General features: G+C 43.6%; 1 protein-coding gene across 3 annotated transcripts in view; it reads right to left on the bottom strand.

Annotated features, from left to right (window-relative positions):
* RABGAP1L (RAB GTPase activating protein 1 like) overlaps positions 1-20,745 on the bottom strand; it is a 218,662-nt gene that overhangs the window by 65,296 nt on the left and 132,621 nt on the right. For 2 of the 3 annotated variants that reach the window (XM_060232466.1, XM_060232467.1), the window contains exon 19: positions 2,948-3,076. In XM_060232466.1, the coding sequence (XP_060088449.1) occupies positions 2,948-3,076 (129 nt within the window). Of the gene's footprint in view, positions 1-2,947; positions 3,077-11,356; positions 11,988-20,745 lie in introns of those variants that run through there. The other variant, XM_060232468.1, reaches the window with a different exon arrangement.

Raw genomic sequence — 20,745 nt, 5'->3', positions numbered from 1 at the left:
CAGGTACTCTAGAACTTCCAGTAAGAAGATGAGGCCTTATTTTTAAATTATTATTACCAGGGCAATCATGCCCTCTTTTTGGCCATAGTTTCTGCCTGCCAATCAGATGAACACTGGTGCCACAATTACTTGGAGGCCTCCCACCATAAGCAGGGAAATGGGAACCATGCTAAGATGCTCTCCCCCTCAGATGTTTAAATTCATCTATTTTGTACTTTTCCACTGGCTGGTAATATTTCTGGTAATGGCAATAAATCTCAATATTTGAACTGGCATCTCAACAGATACTGTCACCAGTTCACAGTGGCAATTTCCATTATTGCCATGGCACATTTTTCAGATGCTGCAGTCATAGGAATTGTCTTGAAAAACTGGGAGTGGTATCAGTGGAGTACATTGTTCATGAGACACTTCTGAGCAAATGAAGTCTTCAGACAGCCTCACACTGAGACAAAACCAATTCTTTAAGTGAACTGATACAGTGAATATTATTTTTTTGTTTACAAATATGATAACATGTGACCCAAAGACTGATCAAATACATATAACATTCCCAAAGGAAAAATATGTTTCTATGATTAACAAAAAGTTCAGATCTATGAACTAGCAGGTTGTCCTGCTAGCATATACTATGTGCAAATAATTTACCCTTTCTAGACAGAAAGCTTTAACATTCAAATAAAGTGAAAAATAAAAACATGGCCTTTCTAACTCCAACATCAAGACTTTGCAAGCCAAAGATAATAGTACAAGGATAATACAACAAAGTGAACGACATTTGGTAAGATATACTACATTGCCACAGAAGCATTTCCTATCAAGTTGGAAGCAAATCTCTCTCTAATGATTTTGTACTTTTCACTTAATTTGTATTTATTTCTAGGCCACATCCAAATGTTTGGACAGGTAACAACCCAAAGAACAAAACATACATCCAGAACACTCTGCCACAAACATACAAGCAAGCCTGAAAATCCTTTCCACTATTTTGCCAATCATTACATGAAACAAAAAGTCCAAATAAAATCCTTCCTGACCTTGGAAGAATTGATTCTATGTCTTCTATTACAGGGTTAACAGATGTATCATTGGCCAAACTGGAAGCTTGTGCAATCCAGCAGACTTCCAACAATCACCATCTTAATTTCTGCTGTTCTCCGTTTGCCTTTTCCACAACATAATGTATAAATTACATTTGTAGCCATTTCATTGTGAAGGAGAACTATTAAACTGATAAATGATTTAGCAATAATAGCTAAGGCAGCATAGCCTGCAAAATCCATTTACGCTGCAGGGCAGAATATTAACAATGATATGAATACTCTTTTTCTTGGTCAGAAAGGTTAAGATTCATATCACAGTCTGAAAAACATAATTGAGCACAATGAGTAATACCCAGAAAAAGAAGCATATAGTTCAGAAAGGTCTAACGGAGAACATTGTTTTTGGAATAATGGCAGCCATAGTTATGCTAAAGAGACAGCTTTGTTGACATCCCCTGGTGCTCCATCTTTCATTCAGGCACAGTTTTCATTCCGAAGGTGCCAATACAAGCTCCTGCAAAGTTATATAAAATATTCCTTTGACTCCACCACATCTGCCAGGATTAGATTTGAAAATGTGGCTTCTGATACATGCAGATAACAGAAGCAGGGTCACTATTCCAAAAATGAGTAATGAGGAGAACACCTCCCTCAGGCAAGCAAGAGGCCTGCAAACTGTCCTGTATTCAATCTCTCAGTCCTAACAGTAACATTAAGCTATTGAAATCTTGAAGTCTAGTTGCTGCAAAGATAATAAACAAAGGTACTGGTAGCAAAAAGTATATTCGAACAGCCATTCTTTCACCATAAAATCACAGCAGAAAATACAGTGTTTGATCATATTCACTACAGGAAATAAACAAATGTTCTAGTAAGGTAAACTGAACAATTACACTGGTTTTATGCATAACTAAATAATATCAGTGCTGTTAACATTCAACTGGGTTTATTTTGGAAGATAAATGGGAAAAGCAAGATTATCTGAGCATTCTGTTTGAGTCTTTAAACAATCAGCTTGTACCGTATACACCATTGTCTTATGATCATCTTAGTCAATCCAGGACAGACATAAAGGAAAACAAAATTTGCCCATTTCACTGTGATGTCCCACAACTGAGAACAGCCTCATGCTGATTTTTGTGAAGCACATTTCATAACCATAGGCTCCATGTAAAACTCTCTCTTCCAAATGTTCAGCAATCCCAAATCTGCTAATCTTCCAGATATTCAGCAAGAAGCTTCTATTCAGACAATGTTACACTCCAGCAATCATCATCAATGGGCTTGTGTAGTATAGAATGCAGTTCAACAAATGAAGGTTTTGTCTATTACAAACTGATTTCTAATTCTAACAGGTTATTATTCAAAGCACCAGTGCTTTTTTTGTAGAAAAAGCCCAGCAGGAGCTCATTTGCATATTAGGCCACACCACCTGGCCTGAGAACACTTGCCTGTCGCATGGCGGGACAGGCAAGCTGGAGCCCTGGCCAGTCCAGTCAGAGCTCTGCTCCTGGGAGCTCCAGTAGAAAAAAAGCCTTGCAAAGCACACTGTGTCTGAGAGGAAGAGGAAGAGTTCAGGGAATAAGAAGAACCTCGATGTATTCCCCCTGTAGTGTTCGATAGCTGGACACCTCAGAAGCTACAAACAACAACACCCGGTTATTGGCAAAGATGAGACACCAGGAAAGGAGAGCCAACAGCAAACACCATGTAGCTCTGGCCAGGGCCATCCCACTCAAAACAAATTAAATACAGCACAATGGGATGGAGACCCTCCTTCTTAAAGACACATACATCACATTCCCCCTACCAAAACACCCAACCTTCATCATGTTTCTTAAATCCAAATATCCACTCTTAAGATTGACTGTTTCTTATCTGAAGACAAATAAGAACACTCTTACCTTTACGTTGCAGGCCTGTTCCATAAGCCGTCTAGCATTCTCTTCAGCTCGATACCTTTTGGGCAGCTGTACCCTAAAGAACTTCAAAGCCCCTTCAAAATCAGCTTGAAGGAGGTCCTCCTTGGAAGTCTACAATGAAACACAGTGAAAAACCACTATAAGCAGAGAACACAGTCATACTAGGACTCTTCTGGTCTGAATTTGTAATCTGTTGAATATATTCCACACAAAATTATGTGAACAAGCCCCTAATCTAGAAGAAGAAAAATATCTCTGTTCTTTGAATGTGACAGCTCATTCAAAGAAACCACAGAAAGAGCAACAAGACTTAACAACTGGATTTGACTTGACTACTTATTCTTCTATACCTAACAATAATCTGGCAAATGTCATCAAAATAAAAATTTGCAAAGAAAAAACAGAAGGGAATTAGTTCTGACTATTACCTTTGGTTTCCAGTACCAAGCAGATTTTTCTGCTGTTGTTATGGCTTTGCAAAGCTTCAAACATGACAGAACAATGCAGCAAATAGCTTCCACATTTAATAATCAGGAAGTTATCCATGAGTAAAGGTAAGCAATGTCTACAAAAACTTGAGCTTGAAGACAATACCATAAAAACCAACATAATTTCTATTACATTCAAACTGAGTATTCCTGAGTCAAATCAACATACAAAACTAACTTCCAGAAGGCTTTTTGTCAACCACAGTTGTTTTTCAGAACCACTGAATATGTGAAATTGTAAGAGTGTCTTCAACTATGTGAGTACCCACAGTACATCCCCACATATTTGGGCTTTTCAAGAAACATTTAGCAACCAGAGTTTTAGGAGAGCTTAAAAGAAGGGTTAAAATGCTTGGGGCTCTTTAGCTTGGAGGTTAAAACACTTGGAGGCTCTTTAGCTTGGAGAAACCACAGGTGACATGATAGGGCAGGGATGGCCAACGGTAGCTCTCCAGATGCTTTTTGCCTACAACTCCCATCAGCCCCAGCCAAAATGGCCAATGGCTGGGGCTGATTGGACTTGAAGGCAAAAAAACATCTAGAGAGCTACCATTGGCAACCCCTGTGATAGAGGTTTACAAGATTATGCATGGGATAGAGAAGACAGAGAAAGTAGTACTTTTCTCCCTTTCTCACAATACAAGAACGCATGGGCACTCAATGAAATTGCTGAACAGTCAGGTTAGAATAGATAAAAGGAAGTACTTGTTCACCAAAGAGTAATTAACACATGGAATTCACTGCCACAGTTCTAGTGTTCTCGTCCCACTGGTGGGCCTCCTGATGGCACCTGTTTTTTTTGTTTTTTGGCCACTGTGTGACAGAGTGCTGGACTGGATGGGCCACTGACCTGATCCAACATGGCTTCTCTTATGTTCTTAACTAGCATCTCTCATTTGAAATATTAAACATGGGAGCCGATGCTTCAACTCTGTATTTCCATGTTTCAAAAGTAGTGATGGAAAAGAACATGGAGAGTTAGGGTTTGTAGAATCTTTCGGGATCAAGTGCCGTGTTCTACTGGAGAAAGTTTTCCTTCCAGACGATTCGTTCTCAGCTGCAGAGAACATCCTCAGTGGCGTTGCAGCCGGAGCAGGCGCTCAGACCTTCTTGGCTGCTGTGCATTGAGTGGGGCCAGGGCTGCTGGAGAGCTGCTATTTCTAGGCTGGAGGGGGTGTGATGAAAGATCCGCCACATGCTGCGCTCGGCCAAAGATATGAGAGATCCACTTTCAACCCCTGGAGTCTACAAAATACCCTGCTCCTGTGGTGCAGTCTACATTGGCACTACCCAACGCAGTATCAACACCCATCTCACCGAACACAAGAGACACTGTCGCTTGTTTCAGCCAGAAAAATCAGCTGTAGCTGAACATGCACTTCAAGAAGGAGACCATGTCATCCACTTTGAAAGAACTGAAGTCCTTTCTACGGTCTCACATTATCATACCCGCCTGAACAGAGAAGCTATTGAGATTTACAAACACCAGCACAATTTTAACAGAAAGGAAGAAGGCATTTTCATCCACCAATCTTGGTACCTAGCTCTGCAAAACACCCTACAGACTATAAATTGCAGAAAGTCTCAGAACAACCAGCAAATTCCACAGAGCAATCAGCACAGTCAACAACCATCTTCCTTATCTTCAAACCCCTTCCAACCCTCCCAGCAATTAACACGGAACAATGGTCACATTCAACAGCCAGTTTCCTTATCATTACCCTTCCAGGAAGCCCCACCAAACAATGGGCACATCCACAAACTAATTACCCTTTCATCACACCCCCTCCAGCCTAGAAATAGCAGCTCTCCAGCAGCCCTGGCCCCACTCAATGCACAGCAGCCAAGAAGATCTGAGCGCCTGCTCCGGCTGCAACGCCACTGAGGATGTTCTCCGCAGCTGAGAACGAAACGTCTGGAAGGAAAACTTTCTCCAGTAGAACACGGCACTTGATCCCGAAAGATTCTACAAACCCTAATGATGTTACCAGCCGTGAAAACCTGAAATCTTTGATAACATGGAGAGTCTTTGGAGGAAAATATTTGCTGCTGATGGGGAAGAATGGTCCATCCACCCACATGTTCCAGCAGCACAGTGAAGTGACATTACTTTCCACCACAACGCTCCAAACCACCTGCTCTGCTGTTCTCAATGAATCAGGCTAGAATGAACTGCAGACGTGCTATGACAATAGGAAAAGCTATTTTTTTGTTTTCACAATAAGCCATTATTTCTTTGAGAAGCACTTTTTAAAGTTCAACAGTAGCAGTACTTGAATAACCATGCTGTAGTTCAGAAATTCCCCTCCTGGACACACACCTTAACATGGTGAGGGGGTCTGTGTGTATCTCTGAAACTGAGAGCAAAATTATAAAGAGTTTAGACTCCGTAAAGAGGTGAAACACCTAGTAGAGTCACACAAGGCGGAATGGTCACAATTGAGACACCAGACTAAGATGCATCCACCCCCTTCAGAGATCAGTGGCCACATCAGCAAGAGAGGACAGGCAGTTCCAGTGGTGATGGGCACAGATGAATCCTTGAAGGGTAGCTACTTGGCAGCAGCAGCAGTAGGAGGTGACAATGGCAGAGGATCTTTCACAGACATTGGCACTGCCACTTCAGCTAGCCCTGGTTAGTACTGCAAAGAAGACGAAGAAAAAGAAGACTGCAGATTTATACGTTGCCCTTCCCTCTGAATCAGAGACTCAGAGTGGCTTGCAATCTCCTATATCTTCTCCCCCCGCAAAAGACACCCTGTGAGGTGAGTGGGGCTGAGAGGACTCTCACAGCAGCTGCCCATTCAAGGACTACTCCTGCAACAGCTATGGCTATCCCAAGACCATTCCAGCAGCTGTAAGTGGAGGAGTGGGGAATCAAACCTGCTTCTCCCAGATAAGAGTCCGCACACTTAACCACTACACCAAACTGGCAATGGTAAACCACTTCTGATCATCTCTTGCCTTGGAAACCCTGTGATGAGACTATCCAAAAGGAAAGAAAACACAGTGCTGGAAGACAGCCCCACCCCGGTCAGATGGCACTCAATTAATTACTGAGGAAGAGCAAAGGACAAGAACAGATAGCACAGTTCTTAATGACACAGCTGAACTAAAGCCAAAATGACATTCAGTTGCTGATGTGAACGGATGCAAAAGGAAAGTCCAGAGCTGTTTGACACATATAATAGGAATATTGAACTTGACAAGTATAAATCAATGGGAAATTCAAAATTTGTAGAATGAGAAATGGAACATTTAAACACCGCAGTCCTGGCAATCAGAGAACTAAAGTGGACTGGACTGAAACACTTCCAGTCAAAACATTACAAAGCATTTTACTTTGGAAATAACAAGCACAGAAGAAAATGAGTTGCCCTGATAGTGATAGTGTAGCAGAAGCAGTCAGAGGCTACAATGCAAAGTCTGACTGAATAATATGGAAAGCCTCTTCATGGAAAGCCTGACAGCATAAACATCAGTCAAGTTTACACTCCAACTACAGATGCCAAAGAAACTGAAGCCTTTAAGCAAGTATCCAGGATGAAATTGACTACAACCTAAAAAAAGATGTGCTGATAATCATGGTGGCTGGAATGCAAAAATGGGAAACAACATAGAATCAAATATTGTCAGAAAATTTGAGATAGGAATATGAAATGAAGCAGGAAAGCTGTTCATAGAATTCTGTAAAGACAAGTTGTTTACTGTGCATACATGGTTCAGGCAACCAACCAGACAATTGTATATGTGGACATCCCCAAAGGGCTGATACAGAAATCAAATAGATTACATCAGTGGAACCAGAAGATGGAGAAATTCTATTTGTTCTGCCAAAACAAGACCAGGAGGTGGCTGTGTACAGGCAATTAATCATTAATACAGAAAATCAAAATAAAGCTGAAGAAAAACACCAATGCCAAAATTCAAACTAAACAACATTCCTGAAGAGATTAAAGACCGTGAAAAGAACAGATTTGCATTACTAAGTTCAAATGAATGTGATCCAGAGAACCATCAGTTGAAAACAGAGATAGTATCAAGGAAGAATGCACAGACTATTCCTATAGCCAAAAGAAATAGAAAGCTTCAATAGATAACTGATGAAACTCTTAAAATTACTAAAAACAGATGAGAAGCCAAAGGTGAAAGAGAATTTTAAAAAGTTTGCATTACTTAAAATATGTGAACAAGTACCATGAGCAAGGCAGATTTAGAATACAAGGACATAAGAGTAGCCATGTTGGATCAAGACAGTGGCCCATTCAGTCCAACACTCTGTGTCACAAAGTGGCCAAAACCCAGGTGCCATCAGGGGGTCCACCAGTGGGGCCACACAAGCAACCTAACAGGCTACTTGGTACTCCAGAATTTGAGGGTGGCTGCAATATAGGATGCAGCAACAGGTATGATTTAACACTAATCAACATCACTTCTCAGACTGGGGTGGCCAAACATGCTTAATGTAAGAGCCACATAGAATTAACGCCAGATGTTTGAGAGCCACAAGACATAAACATCAGGTGTTTGAGAGAAGGAAGGAAGGAAGGAAGGAAGGAAGGAAGGAAGGAAGGAAGGAAGGAAGGAAGGAAGGAAGGAAGGAAGGAAGGAAGGAAGGAAGGAAGGAAGGAAGGAAGGGCAAATAAGAGAGGTGGTAAGAAAGCAACTTTAACTTTAAATGTCATCTCTAAGCCAGCAAATAAGGTAGTGGTGGCTTATGTGTGAAAGAGCCACAATTTGGCCACCCCTGTCTCAGACCCACCCCACTACTGTCCCTGCCAGAAAGAGAGCGAGCCCCAGCAGCACTAGAGCTCCACTATGGCTCATCTTCTTCCTTAATCCAGGCTTAATCCAGGCAATAGTCTGTCACCTTCCACTTCCCTGGAAGCAAGTGAGCTCCACATGGGTCCCACCACTCTAGAATGCTATCAGAAACAACACAGCAATGAATGCATGAGACCAACACCTTCTGCACACAGAGTGAAAGGACACTGCCCTTCATTAGGATATAAATACATTAAAAAGCTCCACTATGCAGAATATATGCAACAGTAATTTGTGAGTTTTTAAACAGAATGCAGAGGGAGACTGAATTTGGGGATAAAGAAACAGCTCCTCTTCATCCTATACAGACAATTTAAATTTGGTGACTGAACTTTGATACTAAACACATACGGACTCCGAGGGGATCCAGAAAATCATGCTAATGACTCTGCTGGCGCCAGCCATTGCTTACGTCATAGAAAGATTTCTAACTTTGGACCATTTGCAATACTGCAGATGTGGTATCAAGACAGCACATCTTGTGCATGTTTGGTCATATACTCAAAATTTAAAAATGCAAGTCCAGTGGAGCATGAGGCATTGATATTTCTTTTATGTGTTGCTTTAAGTGCAGATCTGCAAAGACTTGTGAGGAAGGGGAAATCTGCATAGGAGCCATATGGCTGCTCGATATAAGGAATGGAAGAAAATGCTTAATCTAGTATGTCAGACTGTGCAACCTCTTCCTGGAGTGTGTCACCAAATATGGGAGTGCTCTGGTAGACTACGTATGCAGAACTTTTATGGCAGAAATAACCCAGTTTTCACATTTGAGAGCAGCAACTGGTCTCTTTCTAACCCATAAACTTCAGCGAGGGTAGAATAAAAATATAATAAATGTTAATTTATTGATAAACGATTTGGAGTCAGGGGTGAGCAGGAAAGAAGCTAAGTTTACAGACAGCATCAAATAATTCTGGATGATGAAATGGGCATCAAGAAAGTAAGATGAGATTCAAGGACCTTCCTTCTTCCTGCCTCATCAAAACAGCAGTCAGCTGGAAGTGGGGGGGGGTGTTCTCCAGCTAGGATTCTAATCAAAATTTAACCCAAGGGATTATATTAAATGCAAAAATTACAAATTGCCAAGGAATTATGGACTTCAGCAAAACTGCTGCTAAAAATAAACCCTACATACCATAACAGAATTATATAACATGCAAGTGTGGCTGGTTTATAATTCTGTCTACTGCTCTGGAAAAGGTACAGAAAAGAAAGAGTCAAACGTTTAAGGTTTGGTATAAAGTTCCCTATGAAGGAGGCAGAGGGATGAAGGAAGAGCAATATCTTCATGGCAAAAGATCCAAGATTCAATTCTGAGCATCTTATCTTCCAAGTAAAAAGATCAGATAGCAAAGGATGCAAAAGACCTTGGCTTAGGACCTTGGAGGGTTGCTGCCTCTCAGAATACACAATACTGGTTTAGATGCATCAAAGTCTGCATAAGGCAGCTTCACAGAAGCTATCACAGAAACCTACCAAACTATGGATGGTATCAACAAAGATAATACAAGAAACAGACTGGTATGAAACTGACTGGTTGTTGCTTCAGGGGGCAAAATAATGTACTTCTTCATACAACATAGAGAATACTTAGCCACTAGCTTTAGAGCTCTGTGGGGGGAAAGAAAACAAGACAACATAGCAGAGGACAGTTCTTTCAACAGCAATCTGTGTCCAGGGAAATATACCTTTGACACTGCTTAACAGGAGATGCTGGAGACAGACACAGTGGCAGAGGAAAGCCCTGCCCTGCTGGTGAGCTTAGTAAGGCGTCTGTTGGGTTGGTCACTTGACTAGATTACACTTCGCCTGATACAATAAGGCAATTCTTATGAAGATTATCAAAATCCACCTATCAGATTTGCAATGTATTGGATGAAAAACACAGAATTAAATACTACTTTTAAATGTGAATAAAAGCAATGGGATTAGTAGAGGAAAGCTATTGAGGTAAACAAGAAAACGACAAAATCCACCCACAGGTATCTACCACCATATCTGCTTTTCGGAATCTGTCTGCATGTTTTTTAAGAGGAGTAATTTGCACACAGTGAAACCTTTTTAACCTAGCATAAATTGGGCTGACGACACCTGTGGATAAACAGATTCTTCGACATTTTCAGCATATAAAAGAGGAGGTACATATAGAACCACAACACCTCAGCCTTCTTCTGAAAATGACTGCATGAAATAAGGCCCGGATGATACCTATCATGACTCCTAGGTTTACGATGAGCTATAAATTCACAGAATAAAAGGAACTGAAATGTTCTGGAGTCCTAGGCATACAGTATATCACAATACTATCAGAAACAGGTTTTTGGTTTTGGCCTCTCCTGACTTTTGCTAAATGCTCAAATGATCTGATGGCATTTTGGTGGTCTATTAAGTAAGGAAAGCCTAGAATACTTGTGGTACTAAAAGAGTTTTAGTGATAAGTTTGGATCACTCAAACCTGTATTTCTTGCCTGTTGCTGAAGAGCTCCATATTTACCACCGTACTAAGCAATGTAAATGAAGTCCAGGCAGCAACAAGATGCATTTATTTTAATGGACAGCAACACCTTTAAACCATTTAGTACACAGATACAAAGTTATTCTCTTGTTTCTAGCCATACTCTCACAGTGCATATATATAATACAAAGCGTGTGTGTGTATGACTGCTGCTTACCAACATTAAAGAAACTAGTTATAGCATCGAGAAAGACACCAAGTTTTAAGTGGTTGGAATGCATTTGCAATTAGCAATAGTCTTTCGGCTTACAAAATCATGCCATTTGAAAGAAAACAAAAATCAGAGGGCTTAGAAAATCCTTTTTGAAATTAGATCCAACTGTGACACTGCTGGCCAACAGAGGAGTGGCTGTTTAAGACTCTGAAGGGAATCCAATTCAGTCCCTCCTTGCCCAATGCCCATAAGAAAGGCAGCCAGAGACATTACTTCTTAAATGTACTGGGTAAACCAGGGAAATCCTGATGCAACCACCATATGCAATGGAACCCTTGGAGGCAGCTGGAATGGGAAAGAGGATGGCAGAATTACCATGCATTAATCTGAAGAAAACAAGATCTCACCGCAAGAAGCCGAGGCACAAAGAGGCGATGCCCCATCCCCAGAAGTTCCAGCACTCGACAGGCATACTCATTCACAAGCTTGCTTCTCTCATCATGTATATCTTGGGACTTTCTGATGGGTGGCGCAAGCTTGGGAGCTGGGGCTGGGCAAGGCACCCCTTCTTCCATCAGCAAAAAACAGCAAGTATCCAGAGTGAGAAACACTGTTCCCTGAAGCCACAAATTCACACCGTGGTACTATGGGAGCCAGCTTTAGGTCTTATATGCACTCAAACTGTCTACAGCAGACGCCATCAAGGTAGGGTCTCAAAAGAAGAAAAACATCTTTGCCAAGAAAAGTGGGGAAAAACACTGGTTCCAACAGCATTCCAAAGTAGACCAAAAATGCAAACCGAGAAAAGACATGGATCTACGAATGCCTGAATACGGGGAAAATGGCAGAAAATGATGCAGTGTAAGAAAAGGCTGAGATGGCCCAGCTTGCCTGTGAACATATATGAGAGTAGACCGAAGCAGCCGTAAGAGCAATAAAGCCAGGCCAGTTGTAAAGCAGCAAAGAGAAAAAGGATGAGCTCATTGCAATCCCTGATTCGTGACAAGCGTGGCTGGGCTGCTGCTGCCGCCTCTCGCTGTGAATCAGTAATGAAGGGTAGGAAAAGGAAGGGGGGAGAGGGAGAGGCGGAGGTAGGTGAATGAGCATGCAGAGGGTGTCTCAGGGGAGAATGCCGTAATAAGAAGCCAATAGTGAGCTCTTGGATAGATGAGCTCCCCCTCTCATTCCACCTTCCATCTCCATTAGTCTGACAGTTGCCCAAATGCACAGACACACGGAAGCATAGCCTCAGAACTCCCCGCGCCTGGAGGATGCTGTGCTGACGGCCAAGCAAAATACTGGCTACCATTCATTTCTGCTTTCAAATAATGATTTCAATCCTTTTTAAGCATACGGAAGTGGGGGGGGGGGAGAAGAGAAGGGAGGAGAGGGAAGAAGGGAGGGGAGACCCAGGCAATCCCACCCAGTTATTGCATGGATGTAAGAAGAAAAGCGGCAGAGTGCTGATGAAGCATGATAAGCTGAAACAGCACAGCCTGCATATCAGCTCTCTTTATGGCAATCTCCGAGGTGGGAAGCTTCAAAGCTACAGGACATGGGAAGGTCTGCAGTGACTTAAGGAAATGGCTTTAAATATATAAAATCAGCATGTGGGGGATAATACTGACTGGGAAGTGTCATGAAGGAAATCAGGGAGTTTCTCAGCATGAAAGGACTACTGAATTTACGACAGAATACTTATCTAGATATTCGTCTCTGCAGGTACACTTGCATGGAAAGCATTTCACATCCCCATCCCCCAAAACTGCTAAGCCTTCACAGGTGAAAAGCTCAACAATCTGAAAATCTTAATAAGAGCACCTGACAGTCATTCTGGAGGCAACACAGTGAGTGCTTTCACACGGCGACTATTTGCAAGTGGATTTTGCTATTCTTACAGAGTAAAAAATCCAATTGCAAGGGACGTTATTTAGCGTGTGTGTGAGAATGCACCCAGTTTATAGCTGTGATGTTTCTAATTACACATGAAATGCCTGTAGCACGTATATAGTCCATGAGTTGCGTTTTACCCACCCACATTGCCACATGACTACTTTAAATGTGCCTGGGAGCACAGGTCATTTGCCTCTGCTCTTGGATATTCTTCTTGATTTCTATACATTTGCCATCATTCAAATAAATGCATGGTTGCTAGCTGCATATATACAGCAGACAACACCTCTCCCAAACTCCCCTCACCTAGCTCTAGTTCTCATCAATGTTCCCTCTATGCTGCAGTGTCTTGTGAGCTACTGGTATTAAAGTTGTGAGCTACTGGCATGGAAGTTGTGAGCTACTGCATAAATTATTGTGCTCTGGGGCCATTTTTCCTGAGCTAATATAAAAATGTGTGAGCTGGAGGCTAAAAATCTGTGAGCTAGTTCATGCTAACTCAGCTTAGAGGAACACTGGTTCTCACTCAGGTGGAAAACCTGTACTTGGTCTGCACCACTTCCAACTGCATGGGGGCTCGTCTGTATAAAACCCACCTGCATTTAGAAAAGTAGCATGTCAAAGAGAATGTTATGCAAGAGTCCTTCTCCCTGATCAGCTAGCTTTCTGACTACTGGGAATTTTGCATGATGTCCACATTTGCAGCAGTACACCCAGACACAATTTTACCAAATCCTCTGAGGGCCTAATTCAGTAATCCCCAGTGCGATGGCATCCACCAATACATTTCCTGGTGCTCATCTGCTTCTTCCCCCAAACAGCTGGGTTTCTGCAACTGAGGACAGCAAGGATGCCCATCTGGCTGGCACTCTTACCCCTTTCCCTCCTGCAAGGTGTTAGTCTGACTGCCATCTGAATAAATTGATACTGAAATTTCATTGCAATTTTAATATTTTAACAAGTCATGTTTAACTGTCATGGTACACTGTCCTGAGCCCTGCTTACAGGAAATTGGGTGGTGTAAAAATTGAACATTTAAATAAATAATAAATAAACCACACTGGAGCAGGAGGTGGTCCCATCACAGGAGGATACTGGGCTTCCAAGCTCCCAACCTTCCATAATTGCCCCCTCATGGCAGGCATTTTGTGGTGGCATCTATTAACCCCTCCCAGAAATCCCAAAGTCTCCACGGGCTTAATGTTAGGAACCCTTAACCTAACTAGGGGTATGTTTCAAAGACCCATCAAGCAGACATACACTGAGAGCTTCCAGTTGAAACATGGATTCTCAGCTGCATGGATGTTGATTTAGATTGGGAGTTTAGAATGTGGGTAGAACAGATATAACCCCTGTACATGCACCTTTTGTCAACCTGAAATGACCTCCAAGAGCCCGAGAATCTAAGTTTCAGCTAGAAATGTCAAGTATGTGTTTGCTCAGGGCTTTTTTTCTGAAAAAAGAGGTGCTGGAACTCTCAGGAGGGAAATGGAGAAACACGTGGGTGCTCCTCATTAACTTTCAAACATTTTTTGAGACTTCTGTTTCCACAAAGAGGTTCCTGAACTCCGTTCTGCCACTTTCCCCCAGAAAAAAAGCCTCATGTTTACTTGAATGGACCCAGGGTGGACTCAAAAATAGTGGATCATGTAGTTATGCTCTGAGTCTATGCGCAAAATCACAACACTGCTTTTTTAAAGAAGTGACTTAGCATGAGCTGCTGTAATAGAAATATACAAGAAACCTACAGTGAGCAACTGCCTCTTGGTACAACATCACCATTGTGAGTGGATACAGGAAGTCACTGTGTTTGCCAATTTGTTTATGGATCATACAGGAAAATACATGATTGCAAAGTTTTTAAATCAGAAAAAAACGTCTATTCCACAGTGAACTCAGCACACATTTTTTTCCCAGTGCAGCTAGCATATTAAACTGGATTGTACACTTTCTAAAAAGAAAAGGTTGTGTGTTTGCTGTCTGAACTGTGAATGAGTCTACCACCACAGCTTTCCCTAATCTAACTCCAGATGGGAGCAAGGGACTTGATAGAAAAGAACTGTAATGTTCCTTAATAGCTGTAGATGTTTCCTGAATGAGCAATTCCTCCACAGGAATGGGGTTTGTGATCAGTGCCTGGGAGATGAATGCATCCAAAATAGCAGTTTACACTTTTGAATCTGGAGGCAAGCAGTGCTGTGCAATGGCTGTAGGCAAAGCTCCTTGGCGTGCAGGATTTCTGATAATCTAATAATGGGGCCACAAATCTTCAGTCTTGTAGGGGTGCCTCTCTGCCTCTATTGGTGTTTGACTTATGAAATAAAGCAACCATCACACAGATGCCACAAGTATCCAGGGTTCTCTCATGCAAAAAAAAATAATAAACCAGTGGCATTGCTTCTGGTACTTCTCAGTGCTCAGGAAAGCAGGGAGCACATATTGCTAAAATAAAACTCCCTTTTCAGTACATAGGCAACGATCCTGGTTTCTCTTGATTCCTGACTCATTTGTACTTTAGAAAATCTAAGCATAGGAGAAATGTCGCATAGAAGTCTTCCTGGGAACTGTTTTGGTATCATTGACTTTTTCCATGGAATAGTTGTTGTTAGCCATGTATGCCTCAGGAAGCACCTCTGCTCATATTCCCGACCAGTTACAGTTGGTCTTTTGGCCTGATTTTGGCATGGAAATTGGTTGGGATGCTTTAAATGAGGACATAAGAGCATTAGAAGAGCCCTGCTGGAAGACCAACATCCATCTTATCCAGCTTCCTGTCTCACAAAGTGCTCAACCAGTTCCTCTGGACAGCCAACAACAGGGAAAAGAGGCAGAAGAAGCCCAGTAGCCAGGATTTCAACAATTGGGGGGGGGGGGGGCTTTCATTTTTTCAGGGGGCACTTGGCATCCCCAACCCCATGTCGTTCCCTCCCACTGCCACCACTTGAGAAAGGTTGCTAGCTTGCCGCCCCATGGCCTCCCCCCTCCCCACAGCTGGCCCACGGCCTTCCTTTCCCACCCCTCTCTCAGCCGCTCCCCCAGCCCCTGCCCCGCCTCTCCAAATCACTAGTTGCTTGCCAGCCACCCCACAGTCTCCCCACCACATTGCCTTCCCTCCCCCCTGCTGCCTCCCTGCCTTCCATCCCTGCTACAATTCAAATTACATGCAAGAGGGTTGCAGCAGGACTCAGAGCAGCCCCTGACTTCCCAGGAGATTTAAAGCCCCCACTGATCAGCTGATCAGCAGGCCCTTTAAATTGTGGGGACGCTGGGGGCTGCTCTGAGTCCTGCTGCCCCTCCCGCACATGATTTGAATCGTAGAGGGGATGGAAGGGAGGGAGGTGGCAGCGGCAAGAGCAGTAGGAGGTGCAATGCAAAGTCAGGCCCCCTGGCTGGCTGGAACTCAGGGGGTAGGACCCCCACGGGGCCCCTCTGTAGCTATGGGCCTGGGCAGAAGCCTTCCCCTGATGCTGCTTCCCGGCTCTGGGATTCAGGGAACCTACTGCCCATCAGCATCATTGGATGCCCTCAAGTTCTAGTATTTATGGAAATCAGTGTCCAAAGAGGTTCATGGCTTCATCTTCTAAAAACAAGAGAAGACTTTTTATATACGAATTTCTTCCACAGGAGCCAACTTTTTATTAGCATGGTTTATTAAATGTAGATTCTCTTGTTACTATTTTAATCACATTAAGGTCTTCTTTTAAAAAAATTCTTTACAATTGGCCATGATCTAACAGGCTGATGTTCCATACTATCCTTACCACTGCACACAACAGAGTCCCCCTGAAAAACTGCCCATAAACGTTGGGAAGTCTCAGAAGCAGAATTCCATTCCACGCCAGGCATTTCACTTGCTTGCAAAAGCAGCTGTGTCTTAAAGGGGAAATATCTGGGCCTCTTTGGAGGTAATCCCCCCGCACCGTTCACATGAACCTTCCTTATGAAGACACCAAGAGACAGAATGTTATGACCTCCCTACAGCCCACTCAGTGATTCTGATTTGGAATCCCTGGGAGGAGTGAAGGTCAGTGCCTGAGGCGGACTAGAGGGACTAGGGAGGGGCCCCGTTAGGTGCAGTTGTTAAGTGCACAGACTCTTATCTGGGAGAACTGGGTTTGAATCCCCACTCCTCCTCTTGCAGCTGCTGAAATGGTCTTGGGTCAGCCATAGCTTCCGCAAAGCTGTCCTTGAAAGGGCAGCTGTCACAACTCAGGGGGGTATTACCAATTGCTGCCACCACTCTAGGTTAACAGATCCCTTTGAGAAGGCCCAGAGTTCCCTCCCAAGCCCTATAGGCCTCCTGTAGCTTAGGCCAAATAATAGGCATGAAAACCAGACAGGGTGAACAACAAAAAGGTTTATTTCAGTGCAATATAAATTAACAAGGTGCATTAACCAGTAAAAGGGTGAAGGGAAAATAAACAAATGCCCTAATGCATCTATCTATACAGTCCCTACTCTAATATCAACATTTAGCCCCTTGGGTAAGGGTCTTTCCCCTGCTGCAAGCTCTCCAGGCTACAGCCTACCTCCAGCTCAGCCTTCCAAGAAAAGAACACACCCTGCCTGGGCTTGACCCTTTTATGTTCTCCTCCCAGCCCCACCCCTCTCTGGGCCAGTTTCCCTCCAAAACCTGGCCACTCAATCAGAGGGGCAGGAGGGATCATAGGAAATGTAGGCTCTTTTGTAACGCCTAGGCAGGCTTCTCTGGAGCCTGCAGGCCTCACTAGGCCCAGGATCATGACAGCAGCTTTTGGGAGAGCTCTCTCAGCCCCACCTACCTCACAGGGTGTCTGTTGTGGAGGGGAAGGTAAAGGAGATTGTGAGCCACTCTGAGATTCAGAGTGAAGGGTGGGATACATATCCAATATCTTTTTCTTCTTCATTACAGAGCCACCCGTAGATGATGCCTCCTCGACACCAGACTCCACCTTGCCAAAATCTGCAAGGGAAACCTCTTCACCAGCCCCACAGATTGTCTCCAGGCCTCTGACATGCAGGACTTGAGTCCAGTCCTATCACTCCTCAGGGTTATCTTCTGGTCTGCAGGAATGCTAGCAGCAGAGGGTCCAGGCCAAAGTGGCACAAAGGAGGCAAACTGCTAGGCTGGCTGAACACAGAGCAGTGCACTGAATCCTTGCAGCTTCCTGGCCGGTGTGCAGAGACACCTCTGGAACTCCAAGCAGCTGCCGTCAATATACCTGGACTCAGTTGCATTCCAGCCGACTTAAGCCATGGCCTGGAAAGCTAGCCTTGCTTGATCAACTGGTTCACAAGGCCACTATCTTTGCCCACGAGATCTGGCTCCAGACTCTGTCTGCTCCAGATCCTGACAGCTCCTGTGCCCTAGAAACAGACTAGTCCTGAAGCCCAGACCCTGCTCAGTGATAGGGTTGCCAAGTCCAATTCAAGAAATACCTGGGGACTTCGGGGGTGGAGCCAGGAGACTTTGGGGGGTGGAACCAGGAGATATTGGAGGCGGAGCCAGGAGCAAGGGTGTGACAAGCATAATTGAACTCCAAGGGAGTTCTGGCCATCACATTTAAAGGGACAGCACACCTTTTTAAATGCCTTCCTTCCACAGGAAATAACTGATAGGGACACCTTCTTTTGGGGCTCATAGAATTGGACCCCCTGGTCCAAACATTTTGAAACTTGGGGAGTATTTTGGGGAGAGGCACTAGATGCTATACTGAAAATTTGGTGCATCTGTCTCAAAAAACAGCCCCCCCAGAGCTCCCATTACCTCCAGATCAATTCCCCATTATACCCTATGAGAATCGAGCTCCACATAGGGAATAATGAAGTGCCCAGCAGACATTTCCCTTCCCCCGCCCCAGTTTCTGGCGATTCTGAAGTGAGGGATTGGCATCTCTACTCACGAGTTGCTGCAAACTTCTTCAAAGACACACCATCCCAAGAGGAAGCCTTTCAATCGGAGACTGAAGCCTCCGGAGGTGGAAAGTAACATGGTGGCTGTGGGGGAGGGGCTTCCCCCTGCCGGCCAGCTGACTGAAGGCGGGAAAGAGCCTGGGAAAGCAGTAGAACCCCCGCTGGGACCTGTAGATTGGCAAGCCTACTCAGTGACCATTTGCAGAGTAAGTCTTGACTCTTGGGGAGACCAGTCAAAGGCTGGGGTCAGAACACAGAACAGAAGTCATCCAGATATCCTGTACGGGCCAAAAAGGTTGCAATTTCAGGATCTACTTGGGGAATTATCTCAAGCACCATGGTGCCTCCTTTTGCCACTTGGACTTACACTTTCCAGGTCCAGGAGCCATTCTCAAGAGAACTACAGCATGGACACAGTTTAGAGATTGAGCAGCAACTACTTTTGAAATTGAAGCTATTCAATGGACATATGAAGCTGCTTTATACTGAATCAGACCCTCGGTCCATCAAAGTCAGTATTGTCTACTCAGACTGGCAGCGGCTCTCCAGGGACTCAACCTGAGGTTTTTCACACCAATTTGCCTGAACCCTTTTCAGTTGGAGATGCCGGGGATTGAACCTGGGAGGCTGGGACTTTCTGCTTCCCAAGCAGATGCTCTACCACTGAGTCACCAATTAGGGTACTTGGACATCAATATCTCTGTCTTTGTGAACTAGGATTGTATAATTACACTTGGAAGACTTTCGTAAATTGGTACAGAATGCTGCAGCCAGATTATTAACAAGAATGGGTCACAGGGACTATATAACCCCATTCTTGTTCCACCTACACTGGCTTCCAATTTGCTTCCAGGCTCCGTTCAAGATGCTGGTATTAACCTTTAAAGCCTTTTATGGCCTGGAACCAAGATGTTCTTCAGAGGCCCTGCTTTGGTGTTGCCCCTGCCATCTGAATCCAGATGACCTGAGAAAGGGTTTTCTCAGTCACAGTACCACAATTCTGGAACTCCCTCCCCATGAAACTAAATCTGTCTCCCACTAGTAGTGTTTTCCAACACTAAGTGAAGATTTTTTTTTTTTGCTTTGTCTGGCATACCCCCAATAATGCTTATTAGCCCTCTTCCCTGGTTTTGATGTTGTTTGCATTTTATTTATTTATTTTGTATTTTTGTGCATTTTAGGGGTGTGTGTGTGTTTATCTGCACCTGGAAGTCATGTCAACCTCTGGTGACTGATCCCAACTGAGGGCCTGGAGGATATTCGGAGAGGTGGATGAAAGCCTGCCTCTGTCCTCTCGACTGGGTATTTCAAGACTAGTCTCCCATCCAAGTGCTAACCACAATCAACCCTGCTTAGCTTCTAAGAACTGACAAGATCAGGCTTTCCTGGGCTGTCCAGGTCAGGGCTGCGTGTTTTTATTTATTTCATAATTTTAAATAGTGTTTTTAAGTGTTCAAATGTTGTAAAGTTTTTATGTGTGCTGCCTTTATAACGCTGATCAGGTGGAAAAGTGGCATACAGTACTTTAAATAAAAAAATAGGCAAACTGGAAGAAGTGACTGAGTGGTTGAAGTAAGTATATGCAGATGGTATCAACTGATGTTTCAGAAGACTTCTACCATCCAGATTAATTACTATTTCTTCACTGTGCAACAAATACTTGAAGTAAAAAAGTGCTTGAGTGTCTCCATCTGGGTGGGGCTGTATTGTGAAAAAAATCAAGTAAATACAGACAGATGTTGGCCCACTGAGAATGGCTCAATAGCCCTTGCACTCAGGAGATATTTTATGGCCAAGAGAATGAGGTTATGTTAGAAGTGACATGCAGTTCAGAGAGCGGATGAACTTATTGCCAGAAGCTCTGGGAAACTTTCATTGCCAATGGTCAGATACTGGTTGTGCCCAGACCTCTCGGAAAGTATCTGTCTTCAATGAGCTTTGAGCAAAGCTGATAAGTCTTATTTTGAATTCAACAGTCTGCTGAAGAGGAACACTGATTAATGGGAGACTG

This window comes from Heteronotia binoei, chromosome 2 (genome assembly GCF_032191835.1).
Source record: "Heteronotia binoei isolate CCM8104 ecotype False Entrance Well chromosome 2, APGP_CSIRO_Hbin_v1, whole genome shotgun sequence".
Lineage (NCBI taxonomy): Eukaryota > Metazoa > Chordata > Lepidosauria > Squamata > Gekkonidae > Heteronotia > Heteronotia binoei.
Note: the sequence above shows the minus strand (reverse complement) of the source record. Positions and strands in the feature narration are given on the sequence as shown.